At 37.9% G+C, this 15,077-nt stretch overlaps 1 protein-coding gene across 49 annotated transcripts in view; it reads left to right on the plus strand.

Annotated features, from left to right (window-relative positions):
• Positions 1–15,077, plus strand: part of GPHN (gephyrin) — a 295,661-nt gene that overhangs the window by 77,548 nt on the left and 203,036 nt on the right. For all 49 annotated transcript variants that reach the window (XM_065064293.1, XM_065064318.1, XM_065064297.1 and 46 more), the window contains exon 2: positions 11,699–11,777. In XM_065064293.1, the coding sequence (XP_064920365.1) occupies positions 11,699–11,777 (79 nt within the window). The remainder of the gene's footprint in view (positions 1–11,698; positions 11,778–15,077) is intronic.

A 15,077-nucleotide genomic window follows, 5' to 3' on the forward strand; every position in this document is an offset into this window, starting at 1 on the left:
GTGGTCCTGACAGCTGATTGATTGATGTAATTCATTGCCTGTGTAAGCAAACATACGAGAGATGACAGGCTGTTTGGGTTTTGAAGACTTCTCCCATTTCGTTGCTTGCTGTGGGCTTGGAGTTAAATGTTGTTAAACATGTGGAACTGGCCAAGAGAGGAAACTAATAGTTAAGAGTGAGCAGTCAAATATAAGCTTGACAAGGTCATCTCCAGAGTATGTACTTTTTTCTGTTCAGGGGGAAAAATAGTTTATTTATTCACACTACACAAACAGGGACCAGCAGTAAAGTAACAACATTTGTACATTGCACAACATTTGTACCTTGCGAAGGTGTTTAGAAATAGAAATGACCGTGAGTCTCTGAAAAACAAAGTAAGGTAGGTAAGTGAGCAGCATGATCATGACAAAAGTCATGTTTAGGTAGCTAAATCAAACAGGAGAAATAATCTAGGCTACTAATTCTAATTTGATTGTGACTAATAAGGAATGCAGTTTTGATCATGGCTAAAACACAGTAGCTCGAAAAGAATACAGTACAGCTAGAAAGTTAGGAGTGAATGTGTTTAAACACATAGAGGAACATTCACAGGAGGAAACATTGGAACCTCTTTGAGGGTTGTACAGCGCTAGCACACACTCCTTTTTACTGTCTCATACTTTGGACTGAGAGCCTACAATTAAAGCAGGCAGATTTTAAGCTAATACAATGAATTGCATAAAACTTATTTTATTTTGACCCAGTAATCAGGACCTGAAATCAAGGACTGGCAATTGCAACCTTGAATGTTGCAATTCAGTAAGAAAACATCAGCAAAGATACAAAATTGTAAAGCTTATTCCTGTTATAAATTTTTAGCATATTTTTAGTCTCCCTAATTTTCTGTATGTCAGGTTTGATGCAGCATATGTTTCGAGTGTTATATGAAGCATGACTTCTAGTACTCTGGAATAATTTGAGATTGTAATTTTAATAATTAGTTGAATGAGTGAGTGAGTGGGCGGTTAAGCTATGAAACAACTTTTAAACTGATTTTCAGGTTTCTCACAGGTCGCTGAGATAACTGACTGTGTTCCAACTATTTAAAGATTTTTCAGGATCTCCCAGTTGGAAGAAATGAGAAGAGACATTGGTTCATGTTTTCAATGTTTATTCATAACCATGAGGAACAGATACATGGAAGCAAATCGATAATGGGATGGAGTCAGTGTCAGTTATAGGAACCAGTTCACTGGAAAATGGTCAGCTCCAGAGCTGTATGGAATAAGCACGATAATGTTAGAATAAACAAAAGATTGGGAAAAAGTTAAAAATCTTGCATTTTTCTTTGAGTTACAGATCGGGGTTAAGGAATATATCTGTGTTTCTTTTAGAGTTCTTTGTTTCGTAAAATACAGGCTTCCTAGTGAGAGATCAGAGATCCTCCCTTCCCGTGGCACCTGTGTGCAGCTTGCACCACTGACATCTTCACCACTGCCACCAGTAGAGACAGAAGTGAACTAACTATGAACAATCTCCAAAATGTTTTTTAGAACCTGCACTTTCCTCTGTAGGGTTTGATATCAGCAATTGTTCAGGGGTTAATGTAGCTGGATCTCTGATCTGTTCCAGAGTGGCAGTTCAGTGTTCTGGAAAGATCTGTGGTACATGGCCAGATCATCATGAAGAAATGCAGCTTCCCACTGCTTGTGGTAATTATGGAGCCCTGAGAAGCCAACAAAAATGTGAAACAGTTTGACTAGATCAGCTCTGTGTGAATGTGAAGCTCTTTGAAGAGCTTGAGGGTACTTCAGATGCCTTTACGCCACTGCAAATCTGAGCTAATAAACTCTGCCATGGCTGAATTGGCATAGTGTAAAGTTAAGTTTGGTGTGTCTGTCTCGATGTTGTCTGACCTAAGCTTAGGTAGTGGAATTAGAGCGTATTAAGTCAGTGATCGGCTTTTAATATTAATATATGTGCCTCAGTGCTAGTCCTGTTGTATTCAAGCTGGTGCTGGTGGTGCTCATGTGGGGCCTCTGCCTTTTGGTCTGCATTTAGCAGGGCTCATCAGTTCAAACTGAGCTCTTGCCAGTTGAGTAAATCCATATGAAGTGCTGCATCTTGAGCAAGGAGGACCTGCCAGAAACAGTAGTTGCTTTTTAAACAAGCTGTAGAATTTTTCTTCATGCACTTTGTTTTTGACTGCTTCTGCTATTTTTTTTTCTATTTAGAGTTGAATATTTCTCCTCAAAGTGTTTCTATTTCAAAACAGTGTATTTTGTATTGCCACTTGTTTCAAAGAGGCTTAACAGTACTAGTACAAAAGATATTTAAAGAAAATACTTACGTTTTGGACAAAGAGGAATTGTCCTATTTTTTAAGGTTCATTGCAGGCACTTTTGATAATACTGTTTTCTCACTTCCATAAAGAATTTTGCCATAAAGAATTCACCTTCAGGGAATTGAAGAATTCACCTTCAGTGAGTTGAAATTCGTAAACATATGGTTATAATTTACTTCATAGAAACTAGATTTGGGGAAAAGTATTTAATGTAAAATAGTTAAATACTGTTTAGGTATTGTATTGTATTAGGTAATGTATTTATACTAAATATACAATTATTTTAATTAAATTTTATTTTAACCTATATCCTTATTTTACATTATCAAATTATATTTACTTGTTTAAAGATGTAATCTTCTAATGATTCAAGAGAATAGTTTAGAGATTCCTTTGTATGAATGGATATCCTTATACCAAGTAAGTAGATAGCTACAACTCAATGTTGATCTCAACATCTTCTCATCGGCTCTGTTACTGGAAAAAATAATGCCATTTATCACTCAATGTGGTGTTTGCAGAGCCTCAGTTCAGAGCTTTGCATATAGAGCTGTGCTAGATAAAGTGTTATTGTGTAATTGTTTACAGGAGACTCTTCTGTTCCAGGTGATTTGTTAGGTATGCAAACCAAAAGGAGCAGCTATACCAGACTGGGCCCATGTGCTAATTTTGCCTAGAAAATAAAGGAGGGAAGTTCTTTTTCCTCAAGACATCTGGCTCTGTGCTCTGATCCTGGATCTCCTCCGGCTCCATGCCTTGACTTTGTATTTCTCTTGCCCCTTCTTGTAATCTAAAATTCACACTCTCCTTCCTTGGAAGTCCCGCAGTGCGTGGTTGTAGCTCTGGAGTCAGGGAGGGCATCGTCTCAAACCAGAGATACAACGACTAGGGGAATCCTCAAGCGTGGAGTTGTCACTTTCTGCTATGGGAGAGTTTTAGGTACTTTGGGTGTTGGACAATGACCTGAATAACACTGAACAAAGGAGCTTTCATTTCTTCCTGTGTCTTTACTGTGTGGTTTTGAGGTGACTTCTTTTACCAGAATTGGCAGACTGTGCAGAAAATGCCTCATTACCTGATTTCTGGGGTCTGGGGCTGTATGAGCCACAAACAGAGGGCAGACAGGCTGCTGAGGCCCGTGGGTTGCTCCTGGAGAACTACCAAAGTGTCAGCAGCTCTGTGTGCATTTAACTGTGCTGCAGTGCAAAGAGGGGTGTAGCTGCGTGCTGTCCTGTGAAGTGGGGTTCTTAAATCCTGGGATTAATTAATCATGCACACCTGGGCTCAGAGGTCCACAATAAGGTATTTGTGTTTCAGGGACAGAGGAAATGAGAGGTCACTGGAGTGCTTTAGATAATAAATGCAGTTTTTGCAGATAGAATGTGTCATTAGGAAAAGGGAGTGTACTTCTTGTGATGCTTGTGTTTCTTCATCAAGCTGCCAGATAAGCTGTGAAATGTGTTGGTATCTAGCACAGGCATACTTTGTCAAACTTAAAAGTGCATCTAGCTGAGATTGATTGTAGACTTGATCGTTGCACATTGCAACCAAGAATCCATGTAAGATGTTAAACTGGGCCTATATAAGATGCTGTGAATTGTTTCAAAAGTTGTTAGCTAAGAAACTAAACATGTCTTTTTCCTGAACTAAATAAAATACAGGAAAACTAAGATTGGAATAAGAGCATTATTTTTTTAGAGTAATGGAAAAAAATTCAACATCCCCTAAAGAAATAAGCAAAGCTGAAAATCAAGACCGCCTTGTAAAGACAGCCCTTTAAAGGACTGTTTCTCGGCACCTGCTGTTAATACAGCTATTCTAACCTGTGGTACAGCTAATAATTTCTGAGAAGTCTAAAAGGAAGTATTACTCTTCAAAATACTTAGCTTTTTGTTGTTGTTTTGAACTCTTCTCCTCTCTTAGATGTGTTTACCTTCTATACTTTTCCTTCTCATTCTGAAATTTTTTATGGTTTTTCAGTGGAAGGATGTGCAACAAAATGTTATTATTGGAAGTACTTGTTGGGAAAAAAACAACCAACCAAAACAAAAAAAAAACACCAAACAAACCACCAAAACCACAAACTTGTTTATTTCCAATGAAACATAATGAGAGTCCAAAGGAAACATTCAGGCATTTTGTGTTTGTATCTTAAAGGAATTTGTCTTTTTTTATTGGGTACAAATAATTAGAAGTATTTATAGTGCAACATAAAGATTTCAGTGTTTTTATTGGCTTGATGTTATTCTTCTGAAGTTCACCTGATCACTGCAGTGATCATGCTGACAGTGTGATGGAGTCGAAATTCAGGCTTGTTAGAATATTAGATTAAAATCCAATACAGAATTTGTAGCCTAGGGCCACACAAATATTGTAAAATTTAGATTATAGATCATTTGAAAGAGGCATAACCCACTAGACTAATGGATACACAGAAAAAAATGGCTCATTTAATTGCTGTTAGAAAATGTGAGAAACCTCGGGGGGGTTTAGAAGTTCATAGTGTTCAGAGAAGCTCTAACATAAATTTTACAGCATTAGTAACTGTGGCACAAGGGGCCTCCTGTGCTCAAGAACAATTTCTCTGTCATTTCATCTATTCTTAAATCTGTCAAACCAGCTTGTGCACTTTCCTTGCCTTCACTGTTCCTACAAGTAGATTACTTGTGAGGTTTCACCCCCCTAGCTCTTGGAAAATTTGCTCTCTATTTCTTATGATTTTCTCAGTTATTTTTCTTGTGTAACATTACTCTTTATCTCTTCTTCCTCTGTTTTGCTGGAGTATTTATATAGACACACCAACAGCAACCATCTAATGCTTTCTTTTTGCTAAGCTAATCAAGAAAGCTCTTTTCACCTCCTCTGAGATGTCTTACTTTATCATTGCAATAGCCCTCCTTTGCATCTGGCTTACAGGTGGCATTACTGTGTTCCTGTGTTTTCTGAAAAAAAAAAATAAAAAATCATAGATTTGTATGTCTAACTTGTATTTCTGGTGTATGATCACCCTGTTTTTCACTAGGTCACCTGAACCTTTCTCTTCTCCTGTCTTTCCAGTGGATTACTCCTTTTTAATAGTAGTACTTCTTTGTCAGTCTTTGAGGATACCATTCTGGCACTTTGTAGCACTTCATCTAAAGGGAAGGGGAGAGAAGACTTGCTCTGCTCTGAGGTCTTGTAGAGTAAGAAATTGCTATGGGACATTCTTAAAGATGGATATTGAATTTTGTTATCCTGAAAAAACATAGTTAGAATTTCCCTATATTTTAGTATATGACAATAGCTGTGGGAAAACCAAAGCAGAGGACAGAAACATTCATCAGGTGTGAGGGGCAGATGTGTACAGGGAGTGAAATATAATACGTGAATTGAAATTACAGCTGCTCTTGATACTGTGACTAGTTCTGAATGTCCAATGAAAATAAATTTGAATAAGTTGAAGTTACTGGTTTACTCTTTTACTTCCAACATGTTACTGTCAACAGTGTGCTTACTTTGATCTGCAGACTTCATCCAATAGCTTGTAGAAGCAGTCTTTGTCTTCCTTTGCTTTCCTATCAGATTTTCACATTAATTCTCACAATAAAAATCCCTATCAGTGGAGGCGTTGTGTAACTTGTTCCAAACTGTTGCACCTTGGCCTCTATTTCAAAGGTAAAAGGGGATATGAGCTCAGTGAAGTGATCAGCACCTTCTCAGCTGCTTTTACTTTTCTGAAACTGTTCATGATATGTTCTTTGGCACTAGAAATTAAGTAGGTAAATGGAAAGGATGCAACACTGACTTAAAAAGGCCGTACATATTCTTAGAATGCAATTCTTTGTTCTTGTGGGGTAAAAAAATCATTTGCATGCGCACTTATATGGGAAGTATTAACCATCTCTGATACCTCTACATCTTAATTTCAGCACAATGTTTTGAACTGATTAGTGTTACTTTTCACTAATTTAATGAGTTTTACACATAAAAAAGAAAAAATGCAATCCATATAAAAGTGAGACTCCTTTCTTCATTAGGTTATTTTAGCTTTTTAAATGCTTCATTTAAATAAAATGTTGTGCTACCTTTTTTTTTATAGCTCTCAGGTCAGAATAAGTGAACCTGTGGAGGGGGTGTTATGTCTTCTGTCGCCTGACCCTGCTCACACCTAAGCAAATCTTTTGAGTGCTGTTTGTGTGTGTGCTGTAAATACTGCTGTGCTTTAACTCAGTTTTTAAAGTTGTTTTCACTGTGACATGTTTGCCCAGATACACCACAGCCTATTAGTAACTATGTTAAAGGTGATGCAACTACTCTCATGGTTAAACAATTGTGGATTAAAACTGAAACTGTTGCTATTTTATAGTTTCATCTTTTGTATCCCTTTTTAGCAGAAGGGAGCTTAAAATAGAAATGAAAAGGGAAGGAAACTTGAAAATGTGATGTACATCAGTGCCTTGCAATTTTGAGAATGGTTGTTGGATTTTTCTGCCTAGGGAGAACAAAGTTTACATCATCACAAGACAGATAATGTCATCCTTCAGTCTTACAGTTGGTCTTTCAGGTCCCCCAATTTAAACCCGCTTAACCCACATATGAAAAAATAGTGATGACAGGATAATGGAAAAGTAACTGCAGTGTAACAGAGAAGTTCTAAGGATATTGCTATCTATAAATTAAGTGAAAATTAGCAGCCAAACAGGAGACTCAGATTATTACGCCCACAGAAGAGAGAGCAGATTGGCATTGACTTGCGGTTTCCCATGCATGGCTTTGTATTAGATTTAGCTCCCTTCCCTGTGTGGATATCAAAGGGAATCTGGACTTGTGACAGTGAGTGGCATTTTGGCAACAATGTCACAAGTTCTTAGGAAACCAGCCTGCATTATTTCTACTAGTCACAGACAACATATTTTCTTAGCAGTAAAAAACATTTGCAATTTGCCTGCAGACTAGTAGTTCCTTTTGTGTAAATATGTCAGAGTCATCTGTGTGCAGATATGCAAATAGTGTAAGTGCTTTTCTGAGAATTAATTTGCTGTGTTCTGTAGTAGATCTGGTGAAGGTGCTACAAGATTTCTGTAATATGCCATCTGTTTTGTGTTTTTCTGGTTGACATGCAGTCACTTGAAAAATATGGCAATAGTGGAGAAAAGAGGCAAGTTATTTATCTCTGATGTTACTGTTCATGGAACAGGCAAAATACCTTAAAACCATTTTAAAAGTAAGAGAATCAATCATGAAGATTCTGGTACTATCCCATTCCTTTGCCTTCTTTAAAATATGCCTATAGGACAGGAATTCTATGAGATGTTTTGAGGTCTGAAAAAAAATTTGCTGCCTTCTTATATCCTAAAACCTAAGCTTCCTTAGCAATGTTTATGTCTTGAAGTCAGCAATATATACAATTGATTGTGTTTTTTCTAAAGCACGTGATATGAAAATGACCGTTAACAGGTGTAAAATCGAAAGTGCTTTGATCTAAAGAAGTCTTTTGTTTACTGGGAATACACTGGGTGGGAAAAAAGATTGACAGTTTTATAGGGCTATATTGTTCTCAAATTGCACCATATTAAAAAAAAAAGGGGGGGGGGGTTAAAGTTCACAACAGACTATATTCTGCCTCCACTTGCAGAAATTATTAGTTTACCTTCAGAGTTGAAAAATATCTACTTCTCATTTTGGAAATCAACAAGCTAATAATCCTTTTTCCTTCAGTATGGCTTAATTTGAAACTCGGCTAAAGCAAGCAAACAAAAAAAAAATCATATGGACAGATTTAGAAGTTCATAAATGCCAAGTGGGAAGACTTCACAACTGTTGTAAACTGGATGTTTGCACATTAGAGTGTGAATGCCGATTTTAACTTTTTCAGATGAAATTGTGCATGCTGCATAATTGACAGGTGAGAACAATATGCCTTTATTGGCTTCCCATCTCTGTTACTTCCTAGGTATAAGACTAGACAGGGGTCAAAACACAACATCAGGAGCTGAAAGTAGGACAAATGTTGGAAGAACTGGAGCTATTGCTAAAACCTCTTTGCTTTTGATGCATGTAACAGTAGGAGTGGGTTCAGTCTATGCCCATGTTTGTGCCAGTATTTAATTTCTTAAAAAACATTTCTGGTACCTTATGGGCTGTCATTGTACGTACAATACTGCATGGAGCAAATGTGTTTTAGGGAGGTTTTTGTTGCGATTCTTCATGTCTATGAGGAAGTATATGTGAGGGTGTAATACAGATCAGAGACTCAGCCACTTGGTGTGTATGTAGAGGGGAGCAGCTAACAGTTGTGTCTCTCCATAAACCACACAGCCAACACTGCTTAAGATACCAGCTTTTATAAACTTAAGGGGGGTGAAAAAAAATTTTGAAGCAAGACAATAAAACCCTGCATGGGGAAGTGTGTTCGTATAGATGACCTATGCAGAAGTCTCCCTTGTCTGTGCTTTAAAGGCAAGAAGTTTGGCACAGCCTTTGCATCACAGCTACAAATTGTGCTACATACTCAAAGTTTTCTTCTGCCTTTTCTTCCCTCAAACTTTAAAGCACCATTGATTATCTTGACATTTCTGCCATATCATCAAACATAGTTTCACTCTATGTCCTGTTTAAAATAAATAGCTCACATTTCAATCAGAGTATAATATTTTAAAAAATACATGCAGTGTTGATTTATGGCTTTTTAAGCTGTGAGGAGCGTAAGTACCTACTCTTCCTCCTTGCTTCCACCCCATGTTTGCTGCTGAATATTTGTTTTCTTTCCTGGGCTGGAGTGTCCAAGGCTGTGCCTGCGTGCAGGTCAGTGCACTGTGCCCAGGCTTTCTCGTAAGGGGTCTTATTCCAGCCCGTTCCACTGAATTATTTCCTCTCGCTGGAAGCTCTCCTGTTGCTATCAATGCTAGTCATTTAATTGGCAATTAAATGTTAGTTTTCAGAAATTTTATTTTGGTGAATATTAACTAAATTGTTGGAATTCTTGGTTATTAAAACTGTGTTTGAAATTTTTTGCATTTATGTGAGGCACCACAGGTGCTGTTTTGGGTTAGAATCATAACCTAAGAGGCGGCTTACTTGCCAACCTGCAGCTTCCCAGTGTTTTGACTCTCCTACAATTATAAAAAAACACGGTGAGATGAGGATGATACCTTTTTCAAATTTGTAGGTACTTGACTGATATTGAGTTACTCTTTTTAGCAAAAGCTTGTGTTGCCCAGCTCTGCTAACGGGAGGGAAGGTTTCCAGTTTTCAATTTTGTAAAAAGGGTATTGTAATATTAAAGTTATGTTGAGACAAGTAAGACAAAGGCAGTCTCTGGCAAATTTAGGCTTTCATTTAAAACATTTATTTCAAACACATTTTATCTTAATAAATGTATGAGTTAAACAGGCAAATAATGGCCAGTTTTACTGAAAATAATTATATATTGTCATTTTTCATTTCCCCTTTTAAAAAGTTTTAGAATAGTCACAATAGTTTCATCAGTTATAATGTTGATTACTTTTGATGAGGAGCTTGGAGAAGAAAATAGAAAAAATACAGCTGATGAAGATTAAATATTTAATACTGAAGAGATGTTTGATTTGCCAGTAGTGAAAAGCATTATCAACCATCATTTTTATTCATGATGTGTGATGTTGGCATAGGAGTTACATTGATACTTCACTAGTGTAGGATTTATGACAAGACAGTAGGTAAAATGTTCTGTTTGCTGTTTTGTTGCCAAACTTGACAAGAGGCAAATACAAACTATCAAATATCAACTTAGCTGGGATTTTTTTTCTCCTGTGAGATCTAGAGAGTAGGTTGTTTGCGAGTCTGCTGATCTTGGAATTGTTCCTTTAGCTTGGGAGTTAGAGACTTTGTAAATCCAAAGGTCTTGTGTTCAGAATGCAAAAGATGTGCGTGGAAATGAAGCATTTCTGAAGGCCCGGGGTGCTCAGGGTGAGCTGCCCCTGGCGCGGTAGGTAGCTTTTGTGAACTCAGTGTTGTTAAATTTCGGTTTAGTACTGAGATGATGATTAATTGCATTGGGAGGAACAAGCCTGGAGTTCTGAACTTTGTTAGCACAAGTAGTCCTGTTAGAACTAAAGATCCATGGCAAGTCCCTCAAAGAACAGAGGCTCCGTGTGACACAGGGCCTGGCTTGCAGGGACCATCTGTGAGGAGCAACTGTGAGGGAGTGTTTTCAGAGACAGCAAATAAGAGAAGCTGAGGATGTTGACTGTTTTTTGCAGGCTGAGGTGCAAAGTGGGCAAATGTCTTAAAGTTTGACACTGTTGGCTGTCAGGCTTGGTGTGAGAGCCGGGGCCTGTACCTGTTCCGTCAGCTGCCCCGGCCTCTTCTTCTGGGGCTGCATTTTCCAGTACTTGTCTTTCCCAGCTGACTAACAGGCTGCACACTCGTGAGATGTGTTGGCAACAAGGGGTTCTAGTAGAAATGTTTTGCAGTTTTGTGGTGTGTTAGGTAGGTCTGTCACAGTATGTATCGTAATCTGTGAAAATAACGTATTTGGGGAATGATCTGCGTGGTGATGCCCTTCACTACTGATAGATGTAAATTAAAAAGAGTGTCTTGCATTTAGAGAGAAGTTTGCTGTAGTCAGAAATAACTTTAACTCCTTTGAAATGATGCTTTTTTTTTTTTTTTAAAGCATTTGTGCCACTACTTTTTTTCCGCCTCTCGAACTGACTGTGGTGTTGTTTAAGAGCAATGAGCCCACTTGTGGGGCTGGGGTACATGTGCTGAGAAAATTAGCCAAGATAATGGATGTGGAATTTCAGGTTGAAATCATGCCCTTTTTTTGAAAGCACACTAATGCTCTTCTAAACTTCTGTGAAATTTACTGTGTTGTAATTTCAATTATTACAGTAACTAGCTGCTTTACATACACTTCATAAGCTCTTTGAAAAAATTTTTGCTCTTGTTCGTTTTGGCTGTTGCTCATGTTAAACACCTTTGCTAACCCACGACCAACCCTGAACTTAAGTACACGGTAACTCTCTCTGTTTCTGTTTAGGGAAAGAATACTGACCAATGCATGATTAGATTCTGCTGTTAAGTGCATGGATATATCTGTGTGTACCTGTGCATACAGGTGTTTGTGTTTGAGGTTTCCTCCTGTAGCCATGGGGGCAGAGTTAATAAGGACACCAATTGAAGCTGGTTGTTTCCACATGATCTGTGGTACAGTGTTTAGCACTTTCCATTGAGTTGATGTATCTTTAAACGAGGTGAAACCTCACTGAAAATCAGACTTTCATATATGAAAGTTCAAATTTACCCAATACCAAAAGCGTTTCTTGTTAATCACAAGAACTGCATTCTGCTCTTAAATTTCCACCTCTTTTGTTTCTCTGTTTTTGTTTTAATTTTATTTCTATTTTTTTTAGTGAGTGACAGTTGCTTCAGGAACCTTGCCGAGGATCGTAGTGGGATAAACCTTAAAGATCTGGTCCAAGACCCTTCTTTGTGAGTATTTGGTTCTTATTGCTAAGCAAAGAAAAACTTCTTCATGATATCCTTTGAGTAGTTTTGTAATTATATAAAACAGTAGTATGATGAAGTACACTTACTGCCTTAGTGGTAATATGCTTGCTGTGTTTTAGTTTCTAATGCAGACAAATATTATTAAAACCAAGTTGGTTTTGACCTACTTCTGCCCATGAACTGACATCCAGTGAGCACATACAGTAAAGGATACAAGAGGGTTACATCAGAGGTAACAGCTTGTGCATGCTGGTATTTCTGAGAAGGAGCTGTATGCACAATGTCACCCCTCTTTGTTTAAGGTGGAACTGCATATAAATTAGGAGATTACTGGATAGTTCTGTTATTGTCAGTTATCTTAACATGTAGAATCTTTTTCCTTGTATCTGATTTTGTCCAGCTGATATTTATTACTTCTGCTACTGCCACTTTTAATTCAAATATATGAGCAGGTGATCTAATGGTTAACTCATGAAAGACCTAGTGGTCTTCAGCTCAGTGTTTTATTTTCCTTTAAAATGAAATTCAACCTCATGAGCTCTGAGCTCATGTGCTCTGACTTGAAACTATCAAACCTCTTTTTCCTTTTCGTAGTACTCTCTGAAAATGTTCTTGCTAGTGTGCACAAGTGTACCACTTGTTATGAAGGAAGGGAAACAGGGCAGAAATTCCCATTTTTTTTAACGCAAATGATAGTGCATTCCACAGTGGGTCATAACATCATGAACCTTTACACTGGCAGAGCCCGTTTTTCAGTATTGGTTATGAAGTAGTGGAAAATAAGGTATATTTGACATCTGATTTTAGTTACAGGGGATTTTTAATAATGAAGTAGATGCAGAATTTATTTTGTCATGTTGCTAAAGGTTAATGATATATGTGAATATATACATGCATTCTTGGGAAATTTTTACCTAATGTATGTAATATTTGATAATTTATGCTTCGGAAATGATAGAGGTACAGGGGACAAGTATAATTGTTGGTTGAGATTCACAGAATGAATGCAATAGGTAAATTTTTAATAATTGCTATCCAAGTGTTGAAGTCAAGGCTATTTCAAAGGTCTTAATTTTCAACCAAAATTTGCCTTTTGAATGGTTTTATGCGTATGTTTTTTTGTGTGTGTGGTTTTTGTTTGTTTGTTTGTTTTTGAAGACGTGTTTGTTTTGGGGTTTTTTAATTTTTTTTTATTTTTTTTTAGAATTGTGGGGGGTCTTGAGCTGCAGGTATGCTTATGTGTGCTACACATAGTTCTGGTTTGCACCTCTGGAGTTTACTTTCAGAAAGGATTAGTTGCCTTTGTTGTAGAATGATAATTTTCTTTCTGTTTACCAAAAGTGATGAAATCTTCCAGTTTCCTTCCCTGACCATAGCTTACATGAAGAAGATTGTAATAACTTACTGTGATGTGCAAAAGATAAGTTTAAAAAAAGGATTTCTATTGCTTACAGCACAAGCGGCATAAAAGACTGCAATGTAACCATTTTTTCTCACTTTGAAAGATTGAATAGTCTCAGAGCATCTGTTAGATCTCAAGGACTGTTCATGACACTTCTATTGTATGACAGATTATAGTGCCAGACAAGTTGTCTTCTTCCTGCTTAGTGATAGGAGTGTGGACTCTGTTTTGTCTCTCCAAATTCATAATTGTGCAGTTTTACAGCTGAGTGCCTATTAAGAGTTCTTGCAAAATGTGTAAGAGTGCGAGTGAATCTCCAAAATGAAGAAATAATCTAAGGCAATATTGTTCAGCCCAGCCTTTTGTAAGTGACTCTAAGGTCCCATGGTGTTTGAATTCTTTATTGCTCAAAGAGAAATGCAAAGGACAGCATGGGGCCAAAGCATGAAAGTGCCAAAGAGATGTTTTCACCTTTTTTGAAATAAGAATAAAGTTTACTTAAAATCTTTAGAGTATTTGGCAAAGATTTCAGCTATGATATCTACAATAGCAAAATAACATTGGTTCATCCTCTTACCAGTTTAATATTTATGGTTTAGGATTTCATTGGTGCTCATTTGCTCTGACTGTAGACAACTGCCTCTTTTCTTTTTAATCTAGTATCAGATACTAACATCAGATTTACATAAAAAATTCAGGTGCTTTCTCTGCTAATGGCTCTGTCACTCTAAAGGTTTACAGGGCATTTGTAATGTGTGACACTAATAAAATAGGTTAACAAAGAGAGTGTAAGAGATTGTAGGCTCATTAACATATAAATAGATAATCAGTGTATACTTCTAATGGGAATTCACATTACTAGTACATGATGGGTTAGCAGCAGAGGTAGAAATACAGCATAATACGCCAAGAGGATAGTATAAAAAAGAGTTTAAGTGGTTTTAGATTAGGATGGTTTGATTCATCGTGTAAAATGCATTTGGAATAGAGTCCCTTTCTTATGAGACTTGGCTACTTTGTGTAGTTTTCTAAGCTATGTTGACATCACCCCTGTTGTTTGGCACGCTTAGCTCCATCGCAGACAACTTCTCCAGCTGTTCTCTGACAGGTCCATGTCTTCCCTGTGCTGAGGGCTCCAGAGCTGGACACAGGACTCCAGGTGGGGTCTCACCAGAGCAGAGCAGAGGGGCAGAATCACCTCCCGCAGCCTGCTGGCCATACTCCCTTTGATGCAGCCCAGGGTACATTTGGCCTTCTGGGCTGCAAGTGCACATTGCTGGGTCATGTCCAATCTTTCATCCACCAGTACCCCCAAGTCCTTCTTGGCAGAGCTGCTCTCAATCCCTTCAGCCCCCAGCCTGTATTGGTACCAGAGGTTAACCTGACTCAGGTGCAGGACCTTGCAGTTAGCCTGGTTGGACCTCATGACTGCTTTAGAGCTTGTCCAGGTCCCTCTGGATGGCATCTCGTCCCTCAGGCATGTCAACTACACCACTCAGCTTGGTGTCATCTGCAAACTTGCGGAGGGTGCACTTGATCCCGCTGTCTATGTCATTCATAGAGGAAGTATTGTAGTTAATTCTTCCGAGGGTTTTTTTATCATTTGAGAATCAGTAGCATATTCTGTCTTGCTGAAGGTACAAATGCCACATTATGATGATAGCAGTTCTCTTCCTGCCCACTTTGTGCAGCCTTTCTAGTTTTTCAGTGTCTGTTACAATATATGGATGTCATGCCTGTTTCTTCTATTTAACTGCCAGTCTCAGTAATACAGCATAGAGAGGAAACCTGTCTTCTCTAATCCTGTCTGCTGTTATGTTGTTTTGCAGCAGCATTCTATTGGGAGTTCATGCTCAGTTGTTTGTCTGTTACTTGACTGT

This window comes from Columba livia, chromosome 5 (genome assembly GCF_036013475.1).
Source record: "Columba livia isolate bColLiv1 breed racing homer chromosome 5, bColLiv1.pat.W.v2, whole genome shotgun sequence".
Lineage (NCBI taxonomy): Eukaryota > Metazoa > Chordata > Aves > Columbiformes > Columbidae > Columba > Columba livia.